The sequence below is a fragment of the Coregonus lavaretus genome (assembly GCF_964263955.1).
Source record: "Coregonus lavaretus genome assembly, chromosome: 5".
Taxonomy (NCBI): domain Eukaryota; kingdom Metazoa; phylum Chordata; class Actinopteri; order Salmoniformes; family Salmonidae; genus Coregonus; species Coregonus lavaretus.
Genome location: NC_139992.1, coordinates 20,366,112 through 20,379,894, shown reverse-complemented (window position 1 = coordinate 20,379,894; position 13,783 = coordinate 20,366,112). Strand labels below are relative to the sequence as shown.

General features: G+C 41.1%; 1 protein-coding gene across 1 annotated transcript in view; it reads left to right on the top strand.

The window, feature by feature from the left end:
* Positions 1–3,087: 3,087 nt before the first annotated feature.
* The window catches only part of LOC311128834 (uncharacterized protein), a 22,288-nt gene continuing 11,592 nt past the window's right edge, over positions 3,088–13,783 (top strand). Inside the window, exon 1 of the mRNA XM_084161059.1 lies at positions 3,088–3,470. Within this exon, the coding sequence (XP_084017185.1) occupies positions 3,163–3,470 (308 nt within the window). The 5' untranslated portion in view covers positions 3,088–3,162. The remainder of the gene's footprint in view (positions 3,471–13,783) is intronic.

The following is a 13,783-nucleotide window of genomic DNA, read 5'->3' as shown; positions in this document are numbered from 1 at the left end:
GTCACAATGGTGGGTAGTATATGGGGCTTTGGTGACAAAACGGATGGCAATGTGATAGACTACATCCAATTTGCTGAGTAGAGTGTTGGAGGCTATTTTGTAAATGACATCGCCGAATTCAAGGATCGGTAGGATAGTCAGTTTTACGAGGGCATGTTTGGCAGCATGAGTGAAGGAGGCTTTGTTGCGAAATAAGAAGCCGATTCTAGATTTAACTTTGGATTGGAGATGCTTAATGTGAGTCTGGAAGGAGAGTTTACGGTCTAACCAGACACCTAGGTATTTGTAGTTGTCCACATATTCTAAGTCAAACCCACCAAGAGTAGTGATTCAGTCAGGTCAAGACCCTGGTGAGGACGACAAGCACACAGATGAGCTTTTTCCTGAGACTGTTTTATTGTCCACAGTACAAGGTGCACCTGTGAAATGATCATGCTGTTTAATCAGCTTCTTGAAATGCCACACCTGTCAGGTGGATGGATGATCTTGGCAAAGGAGAAACGCTCACTAACAGGGATGTAAACACATTTGTGCTCAAAATTTGAGAGAAATAAGCTTTTTCTGTGTATAAAAGTTTTCTGGGATCTTTTATTTCAGCTCATGAAACATGGGACCAACACTGTTGCATTTATATTTTTGTTCAGTGTATACAGTATACTGTAAGACTTTCATTGTGGTATTGTTTGCATTAGTATACAGAACATATATCCTCATCTCCAACATTACAAATTCATTCGACAGGTGAGCGAGTGTCCCTAGCAGTTTCAGTCAGGCATCACCAGTTGCAGTAGTAAGCTACTTCTTATGACACTTTCCCATAAAGGTGGATTCAATAGAAAGTTATAGAATATATTAATATTACAACCATACGTATCTCTATTGTGAAGGGGGATATTTTCACATGAACACCAACCTTTTTGATATCCTGTGAGGCCATATTAGAGTTGGACAGTCAAGTGCAGGTCAGAGCTCACTGTTTGACTGACGGATGGACATGAAGGACATTGACTTTGTAGAGCTTCTGAAACAAATACAGAATTAGTCTAATAATAATAATCTCCTGGATCAATAAACAAACAATATTATCATATTAGAATATTACAAATAAACAATATATCAACGGGCATGTCAAGCCTATACAGTATCTATACTGAAGTTAAGATACACCTGCAGCAAGTAGTATTGAAACCATAGGAACAATCACAAATGTGATTCCCTCCAGAATCTCTGAAACAAGTTAATATTCTATCCAACTGTAAAGTACTCACCATTTTGTATGATCCCAAAAAGGACATGGTTGAACGTTAGTCTTTTTGTCGTGTGACATCTAAAATCACACAACTGTAGAATTGTCAACTTGTTGAGCAAGAGGTGGGTCAGATATCTTTACTTCCTGCATTTAATGTTGGGTTGCACATTCTGTGGTAAAGCAGTGCCCTTATAACCACATGCAAAAAGTGTGTTTGCAACAAATGTTACAGTGAATGATAAGTTTAGATAACTGATCTCTTTTAAAATCTTGTTTAAAAATTAGCACTAGGCTACTGCTCCATTTCAGCAGTCCAAGTTAAAATAACGAGTGAGCTCCCATGTATTTGTGTAATTAATGTTTTATCAAAGGTCAAAGGCTCAAACTCCAAGTAGTGTCTTAGAACTCCAAGTAGTGTCTTAGAACTCCAAGTAGTGTCTTAGAACTCCAAGTAGTGTCTTAGAATTACTACATATTATGTTTGACTTGATGAGTGTTACAATACTCATCCCAACATCTCACAAATCTCTGGTGAAGATTGAGTTATCATGCACAAAGAAGTAGATTGAACCTGATCCCTACGTAATAGTCTTGCCTTATTCATGTTTAGATCAACAATACATTTTTTCTGCTTTTTATTCCTGTTAGGTTCCGTGCGGTGGGAAGTAATGCCTTGTTGTAGAAATCAGCCTTAAGCCTATTGAACCAACCTAACAATTATGTGTCTCACCACAGTGCAGCTTGAACAGATTGAGGAAGTATGATACTAAAAAAGTATCTGTTTCTTTTTATTGTACTCATGTTCTGCTAATAATAAAATATGAATTGAGGGGATGAAAGTGACAAAAAAGTGACATTTAAATATGGACTGGCTTTTTAGGCGCTGAAAATAAATAGTAATACTGTCATGAATATTGGGAATAGTAGAATTATAGGCTATTTGTTGAGCTGGGTTAATCTGAAATAGAATCCAAGAGGCCTTTACCCGCTCCAGATGGCACCAGAGACGATACATGTATCATAGTCTGCCACTGCACCTCTCTCACTCACTCTTTTCTTTGTGTTACTGTATGTATCTGAAGGCATCTCTCACACTACCTCTCGTCTCTCTGTCTCTCTTTCTCTCTTTCGCTCTCTCTCGCTCTCTCTCTCTCTCTCTGTGTGTGTAGCCTCCATAGTGTGATCAGTGATCAGCAATCAGCATATCTGCTGATGCAAGCAGGTTATTCAAGCGGTTGACTCAGCACTCTCATTGGCAATTTCAATTCAATTTAAAGGGCTTTATTGGCATGGGAAACATGTGTTTACATTGCCAAAGCAAGTGAAATAGATGATTAACAAAAGTGAAATAAACAATCAAAATTAACAGTAAACATTACTCTCTCTCTCTCTCTCTCTCTCTCTCTCTCTCTCTATCAACAGGCTAGGCTACTCATTTGTAGACCCATTGAACTCCAGGAATTATCATTCAAGATATGATATAAAATGTATGACATTAAATGTTTTTCTGTAATTGAGTTAGAAGTTGTTATGCAGGTTTATTAATCCTTCAAAACCCATACCCACTGTGACTGCATTCCCAAGATCTGTTCTGTGTCACTCAGTTCACATGAACTACATAGGTTACAGATGTAGCCTACGGTACAGACATTCGTGTCATCCAGTAGGCCTAGGTCTTGAAGGAAGCAATGCCAGTTTAATGTAGACCTATAGTCAGCAGGGGTCGCAAAATCCTAATCTACCAGTATGCCGTTGGCCTGGCTACAGTTCATTGTGGTACAGTAATTTGCGCAGCCGCATGGGAGCGGAGGCAGTCGAAGAGGAAATTCGCGCACCGTTGGAGTCTCTCCCGTAGTTTGTGCTTGGATACAATCGTCATAGAGCATTTAATTTGCAATAAAGCTGAGGTGAATATGGCGACGTTGGGACCAGACCCTCGTCCACATTCCCAGCTCGCTTCTGCCTCTATACAAAGTAACATTAGCGGCAATAACCTGCCAACTAACCGCGGCTTGGAAAGAGCGTTGGAAGAAGGAGCGAACTCTGGTTTTTTTTACCTCAGCGCCAGGAAACTCAAAGAATTCCCTAGGACAGCATCTAACTACGATTTATCAGATACGGTGGAAGCAGGTAAGAATATAAAACACTGTATAATTCTTCTGAATCTCTTCCGCTCCTGCGCCCAGGGTTCCCGACAAAGTGCATGGATTTGGGAATTTAGGTATTGAGACGAATGGTGTTGTATTATGTATAAGCGTAGATAACTTGCTGTGCGGAGTTTGTTTGAGATAACAATAAGTTTCCATTCCATTCCACACCAATGAACATGATGGAGAATTTAATGACAATGGACATGCCGTGCCTAGCGCACGACTGAGCTTTCCCCTCTCGATGCAAAGAATCAGCTTTGGGCCAGATGTTCAGTATTGTGCGTATAGGCAACGAAATATGGGGCATTCTTTTTTTTCTTTTTTTATTATAGATAGCATGGGCATACCGCTCCAACTATAGCCTGCCTCTGGCTGTATGTTTATGGTAAACAATAACTGAACAGCACGCTGTGTAATTTTGTCCGAAGTACATCGTGGAAATCCCCATATTATTTCCCAGCACCATACAATCATGTTTTCGGTTTCACACTGACTGCAGCCAATCCAGGACCAAGGGCGAAATTGTGGTGTAGATATTGGGGGGGATGAACAGTAGATGGAGGTCCGGGGGATATTTGTTTGTTTACTTTTTAAAACTCATTTCCTGCAATTCTACACACTTTGACGTTACTTACTATGCCTCTCAAGAGGTGTATATGGAGGGGTATTTTGAAAACACAGTATAAGTGGAATGTCCCCCCCCCCAGATATTTGTTAGGGAATGTTTATATATTTTTTGCCAAATAGCTAACTTCCTGCTTTCCAACACATGTTGCCATGGGGCAGATAGGACATTTGCAGTTTTATAATGCTATTCTACATATTTTGTCTGAGAGAACATTTTGCTGTTTTAAAGCTAATTTCCTGCTACTCTACACATTTTGCCATGAGGCTGAGAGAACATTTTGCCGTTTTAAAGTAACTTTCCAGTGAAAATCTCACTTTTTTAAAAGTTAATATTCTGTTAACTCATACCCAAATAATGTTGTTGTCTCATCCTATACTCGTATTTGTGGACAAAGCATAAATTGGAGAAAACACTTTAAAAAAACCACCTCAAACTTGTATCTTAAACAGACTGTTTCAAAAATACTTGCTATTTCCTCATAGAGGATGATGTCATCCTCCTGAGGAGGATGAGCTGGCCAATCAGTGGTCTTCTCGCGTTAATATTTTTTCATGACCGGTATACGCCCACACGGCAACTGCACTGCCCACAACCGCAGGGCTCTCCAGAGGGTGGTGCGGTTTGCCGAACGCATTACCGGGGGCAAACTACCCGCCCTCCAAGACACATACAGCACCCGATGTCACAGGAAGGCCAAAAAGATCATCAAGGACATCAATCACCCGAGCCACTGCCTGTTCACCCCGCTATCATTCAGAAGGTGGGGTCAGTACAGGTGTATCAAAGCTGGGACCAAGAGAATGAAAAACAGCTTCTATGTCAAGGCCATCAGACTGTTAAATAGCCATCACTAGCACATTGGAGGCTGCTGCTGCCTATTGAAATCACTGGCCACTTTAAGAAATGGAACACCAGTCACTTTAATAATGTTTACATATCTTGCACTACTCATCTCATATGTATATACTGCATTCTATTCTATAATATTATTCTGTATCTTAGTCCATGCCGCTCTGTCATTGCTTGTCCATATATGTATATATTCTTAAATCCCATTCCTTACTTTTTTGTGTGTATTGGGTATATGTTGTGAAATTGTTAGATATTACTGCACTGTCGGAGCTAGAAGCACAAGCATTTCACTACACCCGCTATAACATCTGCTAAACACATGTATGTGACAAATACAATTTGATTTGATTTGTTGGGGTACGCCCACACCATTCCAACAAAGAAAAGCAGCTTTTGAACATACTTTATTACATTTTTTTGGAAAGAAAACTATTTCACTCATATTATAGTTAATTATAGGTCATATTTAATAGAAATCTGGAAAAACTGGATAGTTACTTTAAAGGTTGTCTTTGGGTAAAACCACAAAAATAACTATTTAAACTGTATAACTGATCAATGTACCATCATACCAGGTAATTTAATGCTTATGAAATTGATTAATAATATATTTGGTTACAGAAGTGCCATTTCTTACCGATATCTACATTTTACATTTACATTTTAGTCATTTAGCAGACGCTCTTATCCAGAGCGACTTACAGTTAGTGAGTGCATACATTTTTTTTATATTTATTTATTTATTTCATACTGGCCCCCTGTGAAATTATGTCAACACATACTGGAGGAGTTACTGGCTAGCTACAAGTGGCTAGCTTAGCTAACAAACTATCTACGTTGGTCGTGGCGTGCATGACCAGAATGACACATCGATGAATCACCAAAGGCACACCCCATTTCTGTTTGAAAATGTAGAAAGAGGAGGAGTTGGACCATTTTCGTGCCCAAAGTTGACTGTTCTTTTTTACAACCAAATCTCTATTTTTGATGTAAATGACATGTTATAGAAGGGTCCAGACAACTTTATTATGATTTCACATGTTTTAGAGAAACTTACACCAAACAGCAAATCACTTCGTCATCCTCGTTGTGTAGTATAGGGGCCCCTAAAAAACATAAACAAAGGCTCCATAAACACCCAAATACATCCTTTTAGAAACAGGAAAGCTCTCAGTATAGTGATGCAGGTCTTTAGATGTTGTACACATGAAATTGTGTAATTCCGACCTTTATCCGCAATGTTATATTCCATTTTGTTGCAACTCGAGCGATACCGCTCTGTCTATTTGACAGGTAACTGCCTAAATAAAGGAAACACTTGAGTAAATGAGGGATACAAAGTAGAGGTTGACACGGGAACAGGACCCCCGCTGCCTTCATTCCCAAAATCTCTTAATGTAGTTGTTATCAGCTGTGTACAGGCAACTGTCTCCTAAGCGCTGAGCAGCAGCCCAACAGAGCAGTTTCTATGGCTACTCACACGCAGAGTGGCTGTATCGCATTAGTGGAAACCAAGACTGATCTCAAGGCATATCTTTTGACTAGTAGAAGTGACTTTCCGTAGCAGGTTAGGATAATTGATGTGGCAGGTTAGGATAATTAGGTTAAGGTTAAAATTGTCCACAACGCGACTCAAACATATCTAGCTACAACAAGGCTTGCCCTAAGAACAGTCTTGGTTTCCATTAATGTGATGCTGCCGCAGAGCGGGGACAGACAGACGAGCAGCTAGGAGGAAGTTATTTCAGATTTCTGGGCATAAAAATGAGGACGGGACGGAGTGATTTTTATTGGGATGGGACAGGAAAGTTAAGGGGTTATAGAACTGTTGCGGGATCAGGACAGTACGGACAACAAATTTGATAGGACAAGACGCAACAGGAATGAATATTCACTCCTGTGTCATAATACAAAGTATATTGAAAGCATGGGGTGCTTCCGCACTTCTAGAATCTATGCCAACATGCATTGAAGCTGTTCTGGCATCTCGTGGTGGCCCAACTCCCTATTAAGACACTATACAGTGTGTTGGTGTTTCCTTTATTTTGGCAGTTACCTGTAGCAGCAGGCTGCATGGTAAATGGAACCGCTCGAGAAGGCTCGAGTCGCGCAAAAGGGAGTATTACATTACGGATAAAGAATGACACAACTTCATTTGTACAACATCTAAAGACCTGCATCACTATACTGAGAGCTTTGCCGTTTTATGAGATTTTGCTCATGTTTTCATTTTGTCCATACTACACAATGAGAATGAGGAAGTGATTTGATGTTTGGAGTAAGTTTCTCTAAAACATGTGAAATCACAAAAAAGTTGTCTGGACAGTTCTATAACATGCCATTTAAATCAAAAATAGAGATTTGGTTGTAAAAAAGAACATTTCTCCTTTAAAGCTAATTTCCTGCAATTCTACACATTTTGCCATTGCTTATGATGTGTTCATATGCTATCTGGGAGGCCTGAACTCCAGGGGGCCCCCAACACCCCCCAGAAATTATTGGGGGGACGGACGAATCGACCTGTTCTGAATGTTGGGGGGTGGGGACATGTCCCCCCCATCCCCCGTAGCAATTTCGCCAATGTCCTGGACAATAAAGTTTGCATTGTATCAACCAACAGTCACACTATGAACTCCATTATTTTGTATTCTAGATTGGATGGGCCATGCATGACTGAGCACTACAGCAATTGACCATTGACCTGTGAGCAGTGTCAGTAGGCTATAGCCTAATAAGGTCTGTCAATGAGTTTGACAGTAATTCCCTGTCTTTGTGTGTCTACCCTGTCTGCATGTTTTTAGGACTGCACACATAATTAGATAGTAACTCTACTTTATGTGTTGCACTTCACTTTAGAATAGAGAAACTGGAGTGGAAAATAAATCATTGCATTATGCCTAAAGACTGCCTGGGTTTGGAAGTATTAGCAGGGGACTTCCAGTCCATCGTACACATTCTGAATTTCTGATACTAAATTACAGTTGGCAACATTCCATCATCCTTGTCCACACACACACACACACACACAACCGAGGCAACAAACAGGCCTTTAGCTACTCTTCTGTCATCAGCAGTCAGTCAATCAGTCAATTAGTCAGAAGGAGTGTTTCTTTATATGCACAGCACCACAATAACCAAGCCCGAGGAAGGGATTAGGCTACCTATAGGTGACAGGCTATACTGATGACTGATCGAGGAAGTATTACATCCAAAGTGTGCTTTGTTATGCTGCATGGGAAATCCCTTGATTGCAGTTGCACCATTAACTGATTACATCATGAATAGGCTGTAATATTGTACCTAGAGAACGAGTCACTACAGGATAACACTGTCAGGTATCAAAAGTATACACACACTCACACAGTTGTTCTTACTCAACTTTGGAAAAGTCCCAAGCGCAGTTTCATATCTGCCTAAAACCAAAAGGTTACGTCTACACGGTTCCAACATGTTAGAACCAGTGTACAGACTGATGCTGGTATGTAATACCACAGTATGTGGCCTGAGTCTGATGTAGGTGCCCTTTTAACCCCCTGTCCCCATTTCCCTGTCATTGAGTTCCACTCTGACTGAGATTGATCCGTGGCCCTGGTCGACTGCCACATCAGGGGGGCCAGAGGACCACTAGCTATAACTAGAGGTTACAATTGCCCTACTACTGTGTGACTGGGTTCACACACTGATAACATTACTCACAGTTAACACACACACACCAGGGCTGGGAATTGCCAGGGACCTCACAATACAATATTATCACGATACTTAGGTGCCGATACAATATGTATTGCGATTCTTACGATTCGATACTGTGATTTTATTGCGATTCGATGTTTCAAACATTTTGCTCACCATATGTCTGCTGCAGATGGACAAGAGATAGCCATGAGAAAAATAGTTTTGATCTGTCATGGAAATAAAAGTGCTGAAAACAAGTTGGCTCCCTATTTAAAAAGAAGATGGAGAACAAGCTACATGTATGAAGGAAAAATACTGGAGTTTTGGTGCAGGTACAGCCAACTAGTGCAAAAATAATATTGCCATATTGTCAAAACGATACGATATATTGCCATAAATAATTTCCCGATATGTAACTGTGATGATTTTCCCCTCATCTCAAACACACACACAGCTACTGACCCCACTACTCTGTCCACTCACTGCAAAACATCACTCACAGTTAACACACACAGACAAGCACTGGGCCACACAAAGTGCTGACAGTTGAATTGAGCGAACATTGGAACAGTAGGCTAGTATCCTCACCCAAACGGGTCTGTTAGGTTTGGTCACTCACTCTGTTGTTTATAGATATAATATCAACGGGTAACGTCAACATTGCTGGGTATATCAACATTGTGAAGTTGCACTGGGATGAAGGAGAGGACTATATTTGGAAAATATATATAGTTTCTCTCAAATTAGCTTAAGGCAGTTGCCTTCGAAATATGTTTAACTATGTGTGTGAGTGCGTGTACACAGATGGAGATCTTCCTTACTCTTTGATGTTATGAGGGTCCTAAAAGTGTTTGGCCTTAAAAGGTCCTGTGGGTCTAATCAGATAGCCGAAAGTGTAGAAGGAGGAGGACACTTCAGCAACATTACCATTCTGCCTTCAGGACCTCAGAGCTCAACTCACCCAGACCAGAGGAGCCCTTTTTAGGCTGTCTCTAGAAATAGCCTGATTGATTTCATAATGATTCCCAGGGGAGGTTTTTGAGGAAATGGGAACGATACAGAAATGTAAGAAAGGCATCTGCTTCAGCTAGTGACGAATGTTGCCTGAATGTTTTGGTGATGTTATGTATCTGATGGTAGCATTTTTCTCCTTGGTTATTTATGTTTCAGATTGTAATAGTCAGCTCTAGTGGTTTTATTGGCCTGTTCTGAGGAATGGGCAGGAAAGGAAACTGCACAGCAGCCTCCCACTCTATTCTAAACAGCAGAGAAGGGCATTTCTGGCATTGTTTCAAGGCATCCACACACATTCTGTAACTACAGCATCTAGTCAGACTCTCCTTCAGTGTGTGTGTGTGATGAGCAGAGGAGGAAGGGCAGGACCATCCACCTTAGTGAATTTCATAAAAATAGTGAAACATTAACAAACATGTTTTATTTAGATAAAACTATACAAAATATATTCACGTCACCAAATTATTGATTAAAACACAATGAAGGTCTACAGTGACCTCAACAGCACTCTGTAGGGTAGCACTAGTACTGAAAGCATAAGCTACAGCTAGCTAGCAGTGCAGTTAATAAAATGCGGTGATTAGTTGACTCAAAGAGAGAGAAAGACAATAGTTTGAACAGTTTTTAACAAATATATTTCTTCAAAAATGAAGGAGAAGCAAGAGAGAGAGGGAGAGCTAGCTATATTTCGTAGTATTTTTTTTTTCACTTTCACTTACTTACTTAGCTAGCTAGCTAGTTTAGCCTACTCAAACACCCAGCTCAAACAGAGAGGGATGCTATGTTAGCTAGCTCGTTATGGCTATCCAACACTGGAGCTCTTCCAAGTCAAGGTAAGCTTTTGGTTTTATTAATTTATTGCCACCGGGGATGCCGGTGTAACTGCTAAAGTGCTTGCTCTGCTGACTGTACACTGTACTGCATGAATGTAGCGGGTTTACTAATGCGTTAGTTCTATTAGCTATGTTTACTATGACTTTAGATAATATGGTGACAATGATGTAGGCTGTGTGTAGCGGTTATGATATGAAGGTTTGGCTTGGAAAGGGTTTTTCGCCTTGTCACAGACAGCTGATCAAATCAAATCAAATTTTATTTGTCACATGCGCCGAATACAACAGGTGTAGACCTTACAGTGAAATGCTTACTTACAAGCCCTTAACCAACAATGCAGTTTTAAGAAAATAAGTGTTAAGTGAAAAATAGATAACAACTAAAAAATACATAAAATAATAATTATAGAGCAGCAAATAATTAAAGAGCAGCAGTAAAATAACAGTAGCGAGGCTATATACAGGGGGTACCGGTACAGAGTCAATGTGCGGGGACACAGGTTAGTCGAGGTAATTTAGGTCATATCTATATGTAGGTAGAGTTAAAGTGACTATGCATAGATAAAAACACACACACACACACACACACACCTCCTTCGGGGAAGCAGTGAATTCCCAGGAATGCAGCCAAGAATGGGGTGTTAGGGTGTTGGAGGGGAGGGTCTGTCCTGTCTGTGTACGGACCACACCTGAGAACTGTCATAAACCACAGCTGAGTGATAAACACACTCACTTCTCTCCCCCTCTCTCTCTCTGTTCCTCTCTTTCTGCCTCTATTTCTTACACACACACGTTTGTTTTACTATACTATTTGTGGCGACCAAACAATTGATTCCCGTTCAAAATACTATTTACCCTAACCCTAACCTTAATCCTAACCTTTACCCCAAATCAAATGTTATTTGTCACATGCTTCGTAAACAACAGTTGTAGACTAACAGTGAAATGCTTACTTACAGGCCCTTCCCAACAATGCAGAAAGAAAAATATACAAATAATAGAAAGATAATAACACAAGGAATAAATACACAATGAGAAACGATAACTTGGCTATATACACGGGGTACCAGTTGATGTGCAGGGGTACGATGTAATTGAGGTAGATATGTACAGTGGGGAAAAAAAGTATTTAGTCAGCCACCAATTGTGCAAGTTCTCCCACTTAAAAAGATGAGAGAGGCCTGTAATTTTCATCATAGGTACACGTCAACTATGACAGACACATTGTAGGATTTTTAATGAATTTATTTGCAAATTATGGTGGAAAATAAGTATTTGGTCAATAACAAAAGTTTCTCAATACTTTGTTATATACCCTTTGTTGGCAATGACACAGGTCAAACGTTTTCTGTAAGTCTTCACAAGGTTTTCACACACTGTTGCTGGTATTTTGGCCCATTCCTCCATGCAGATCTCCTCTAGAGCAGTGATGTTTTGGGGCTGTCGCTGGGCAACACGGACTTTCAACTCCCTCCAAAGATTTTCTATGGGGTTGAGATCTGGAGACTGGCTAGGCCACTCCAGGACCTTGAAATGCTTCTTACGAAGCCACTCCTTCATTGCCCGGGCGGTGTGTTTGGGATCATTGTCATGCTGAAAGACCCAGCCACGTTTCATCTTCAATGCCCTTGCTGATGGAAGGAGGTTTTCACTCAAAATCTCATGATACATGGCCCCATTCATTCTTTCCTTTACACGGATCAGTCGTCCTGGTCCCTTTGCAGAAAAACAGCCCCAAAGCATGATGTTTCCACCACCATGCTTCACAGTAGGTATGGTGTTCTTTGGATGCAACTCAGCATTCTTTGTCCTCCAAACACGACGAGTTGAGTTTTTACCAAAAAGTTATATTTTGGTTTCATCTGACCATATGACATTCTCCCAATCCTCTTCTGGATCATCCAAATGCACTCTAGCAAACTTCAGACGGGCTTGGACATGTACTGGCTTAAGCAGGGGGACACGTCTTGCACTGCAGGATTTGAGTCCCTGGCGGCGTAGTGTGTTACTGATGGTAGGCTTTGTTACTTTGGTCCCAGCTCTCTGCAGGTCATTCACTAGGTCCCCCCGTGTGGTTCTGGGATTTTTGCTCACCGTTCTTGTGATCATTTTGACCCCACGGGGTGAGATCTTGCGTGGAGCCCCAGATCGAGGGAGATTATCAGTGGTCTTGTATGTCTTCCATTTCCTAATAATTGCTCCCACAGTTGATTTCTTCAAACCAAGCTGCTTAACTATTGCAGATTCAGTATTCCCAGCCTGGTGCAGGTCTACAATTTTGTTTCTGGTGTCCTTTGACAGCTCTTTGGTCTTGGCCATAGTGGAGTTTGGAGTGTGACTGTTTGAGGTTGTGGACAGGTGTCTTTTATACTGATAACAAGTTCAAACAGGTGCCATTAATACAGGTAACGAGTGGAGGACAGAGGAGCCTCTTAAAGAAGAAGTTACAGGTCTGTGAGAGCCAGAAATGTTGCTTGTTTGTAGGTGACCAAATACTTATTTTCCACCATAATTTGCAAATAAATTCATAAAAAATCCTACAATGTGATTTTCTGGAGAAAAAAAATCTCAATTTGTCTGTCATAGTTGACGTGTACCTATGATGAAAAGTACAGGCCTCTCTCATCTTTTTAAGTGGGAGAACTTGCACAATTGGTGGCTGACTAAATACTTTTTTTCCCCCACTGTACATATAGGTAGGGCTAAAGTGACTAGGCAACAGGCTAGATAATAAGCAGTAGCAGCAGCGTATGTGATGAGTCAAAAGAGTTAGTGCAAAGAGGGGTCAACGCAGATAGTCCAGGTAGGTATTCGGTTAACTATTTAGCAGTCTTATGGCTTAGGGGTAGAAGCTATTCAGGGTCCTGTTGGTTCCAGACTTGGTGCATCGGTACCTCTTTCTGTGTGGTAGCAGAGAGAACAGTCTATGACTTGGGTGGCTGGAGTCCTTGACAATTTGTAGGGCCTTCCTCTGACTCCGCCTGGTATAGAGGTCCTGGATGGCAGGGAGCTTGGCCCCAGTGATGTACTTGGCCGTTCGCACTACCCTCTGTAGCGCCTTACAGTTGGATGCCAAGCATTTGCCATACCAAGTGGTGATGCAGCCAGTCAATGTGCTCTCAAGGGTGCAGCTGTAGAACCTTTTGAGGATCTGAGGGCCCATGCCAAATATTTTCAACCTACTGAGTTGGAAGAGGCGTTGTCCTGCCTTCTCTGTTGGTGTGTTTGGACCATGTTAATTCCTTAGTGATGTGGACACTGAGGAACTTTAAGCTCTTGACCCGCTCCACTACAGCTCCGCCGATGCGGATGGGGGCGTGCTCGGCCCTCCGTTTCCTGTTGTCCACAGTCAGCTTCTTTGTCTTGCTGACGTTGAGGGAAA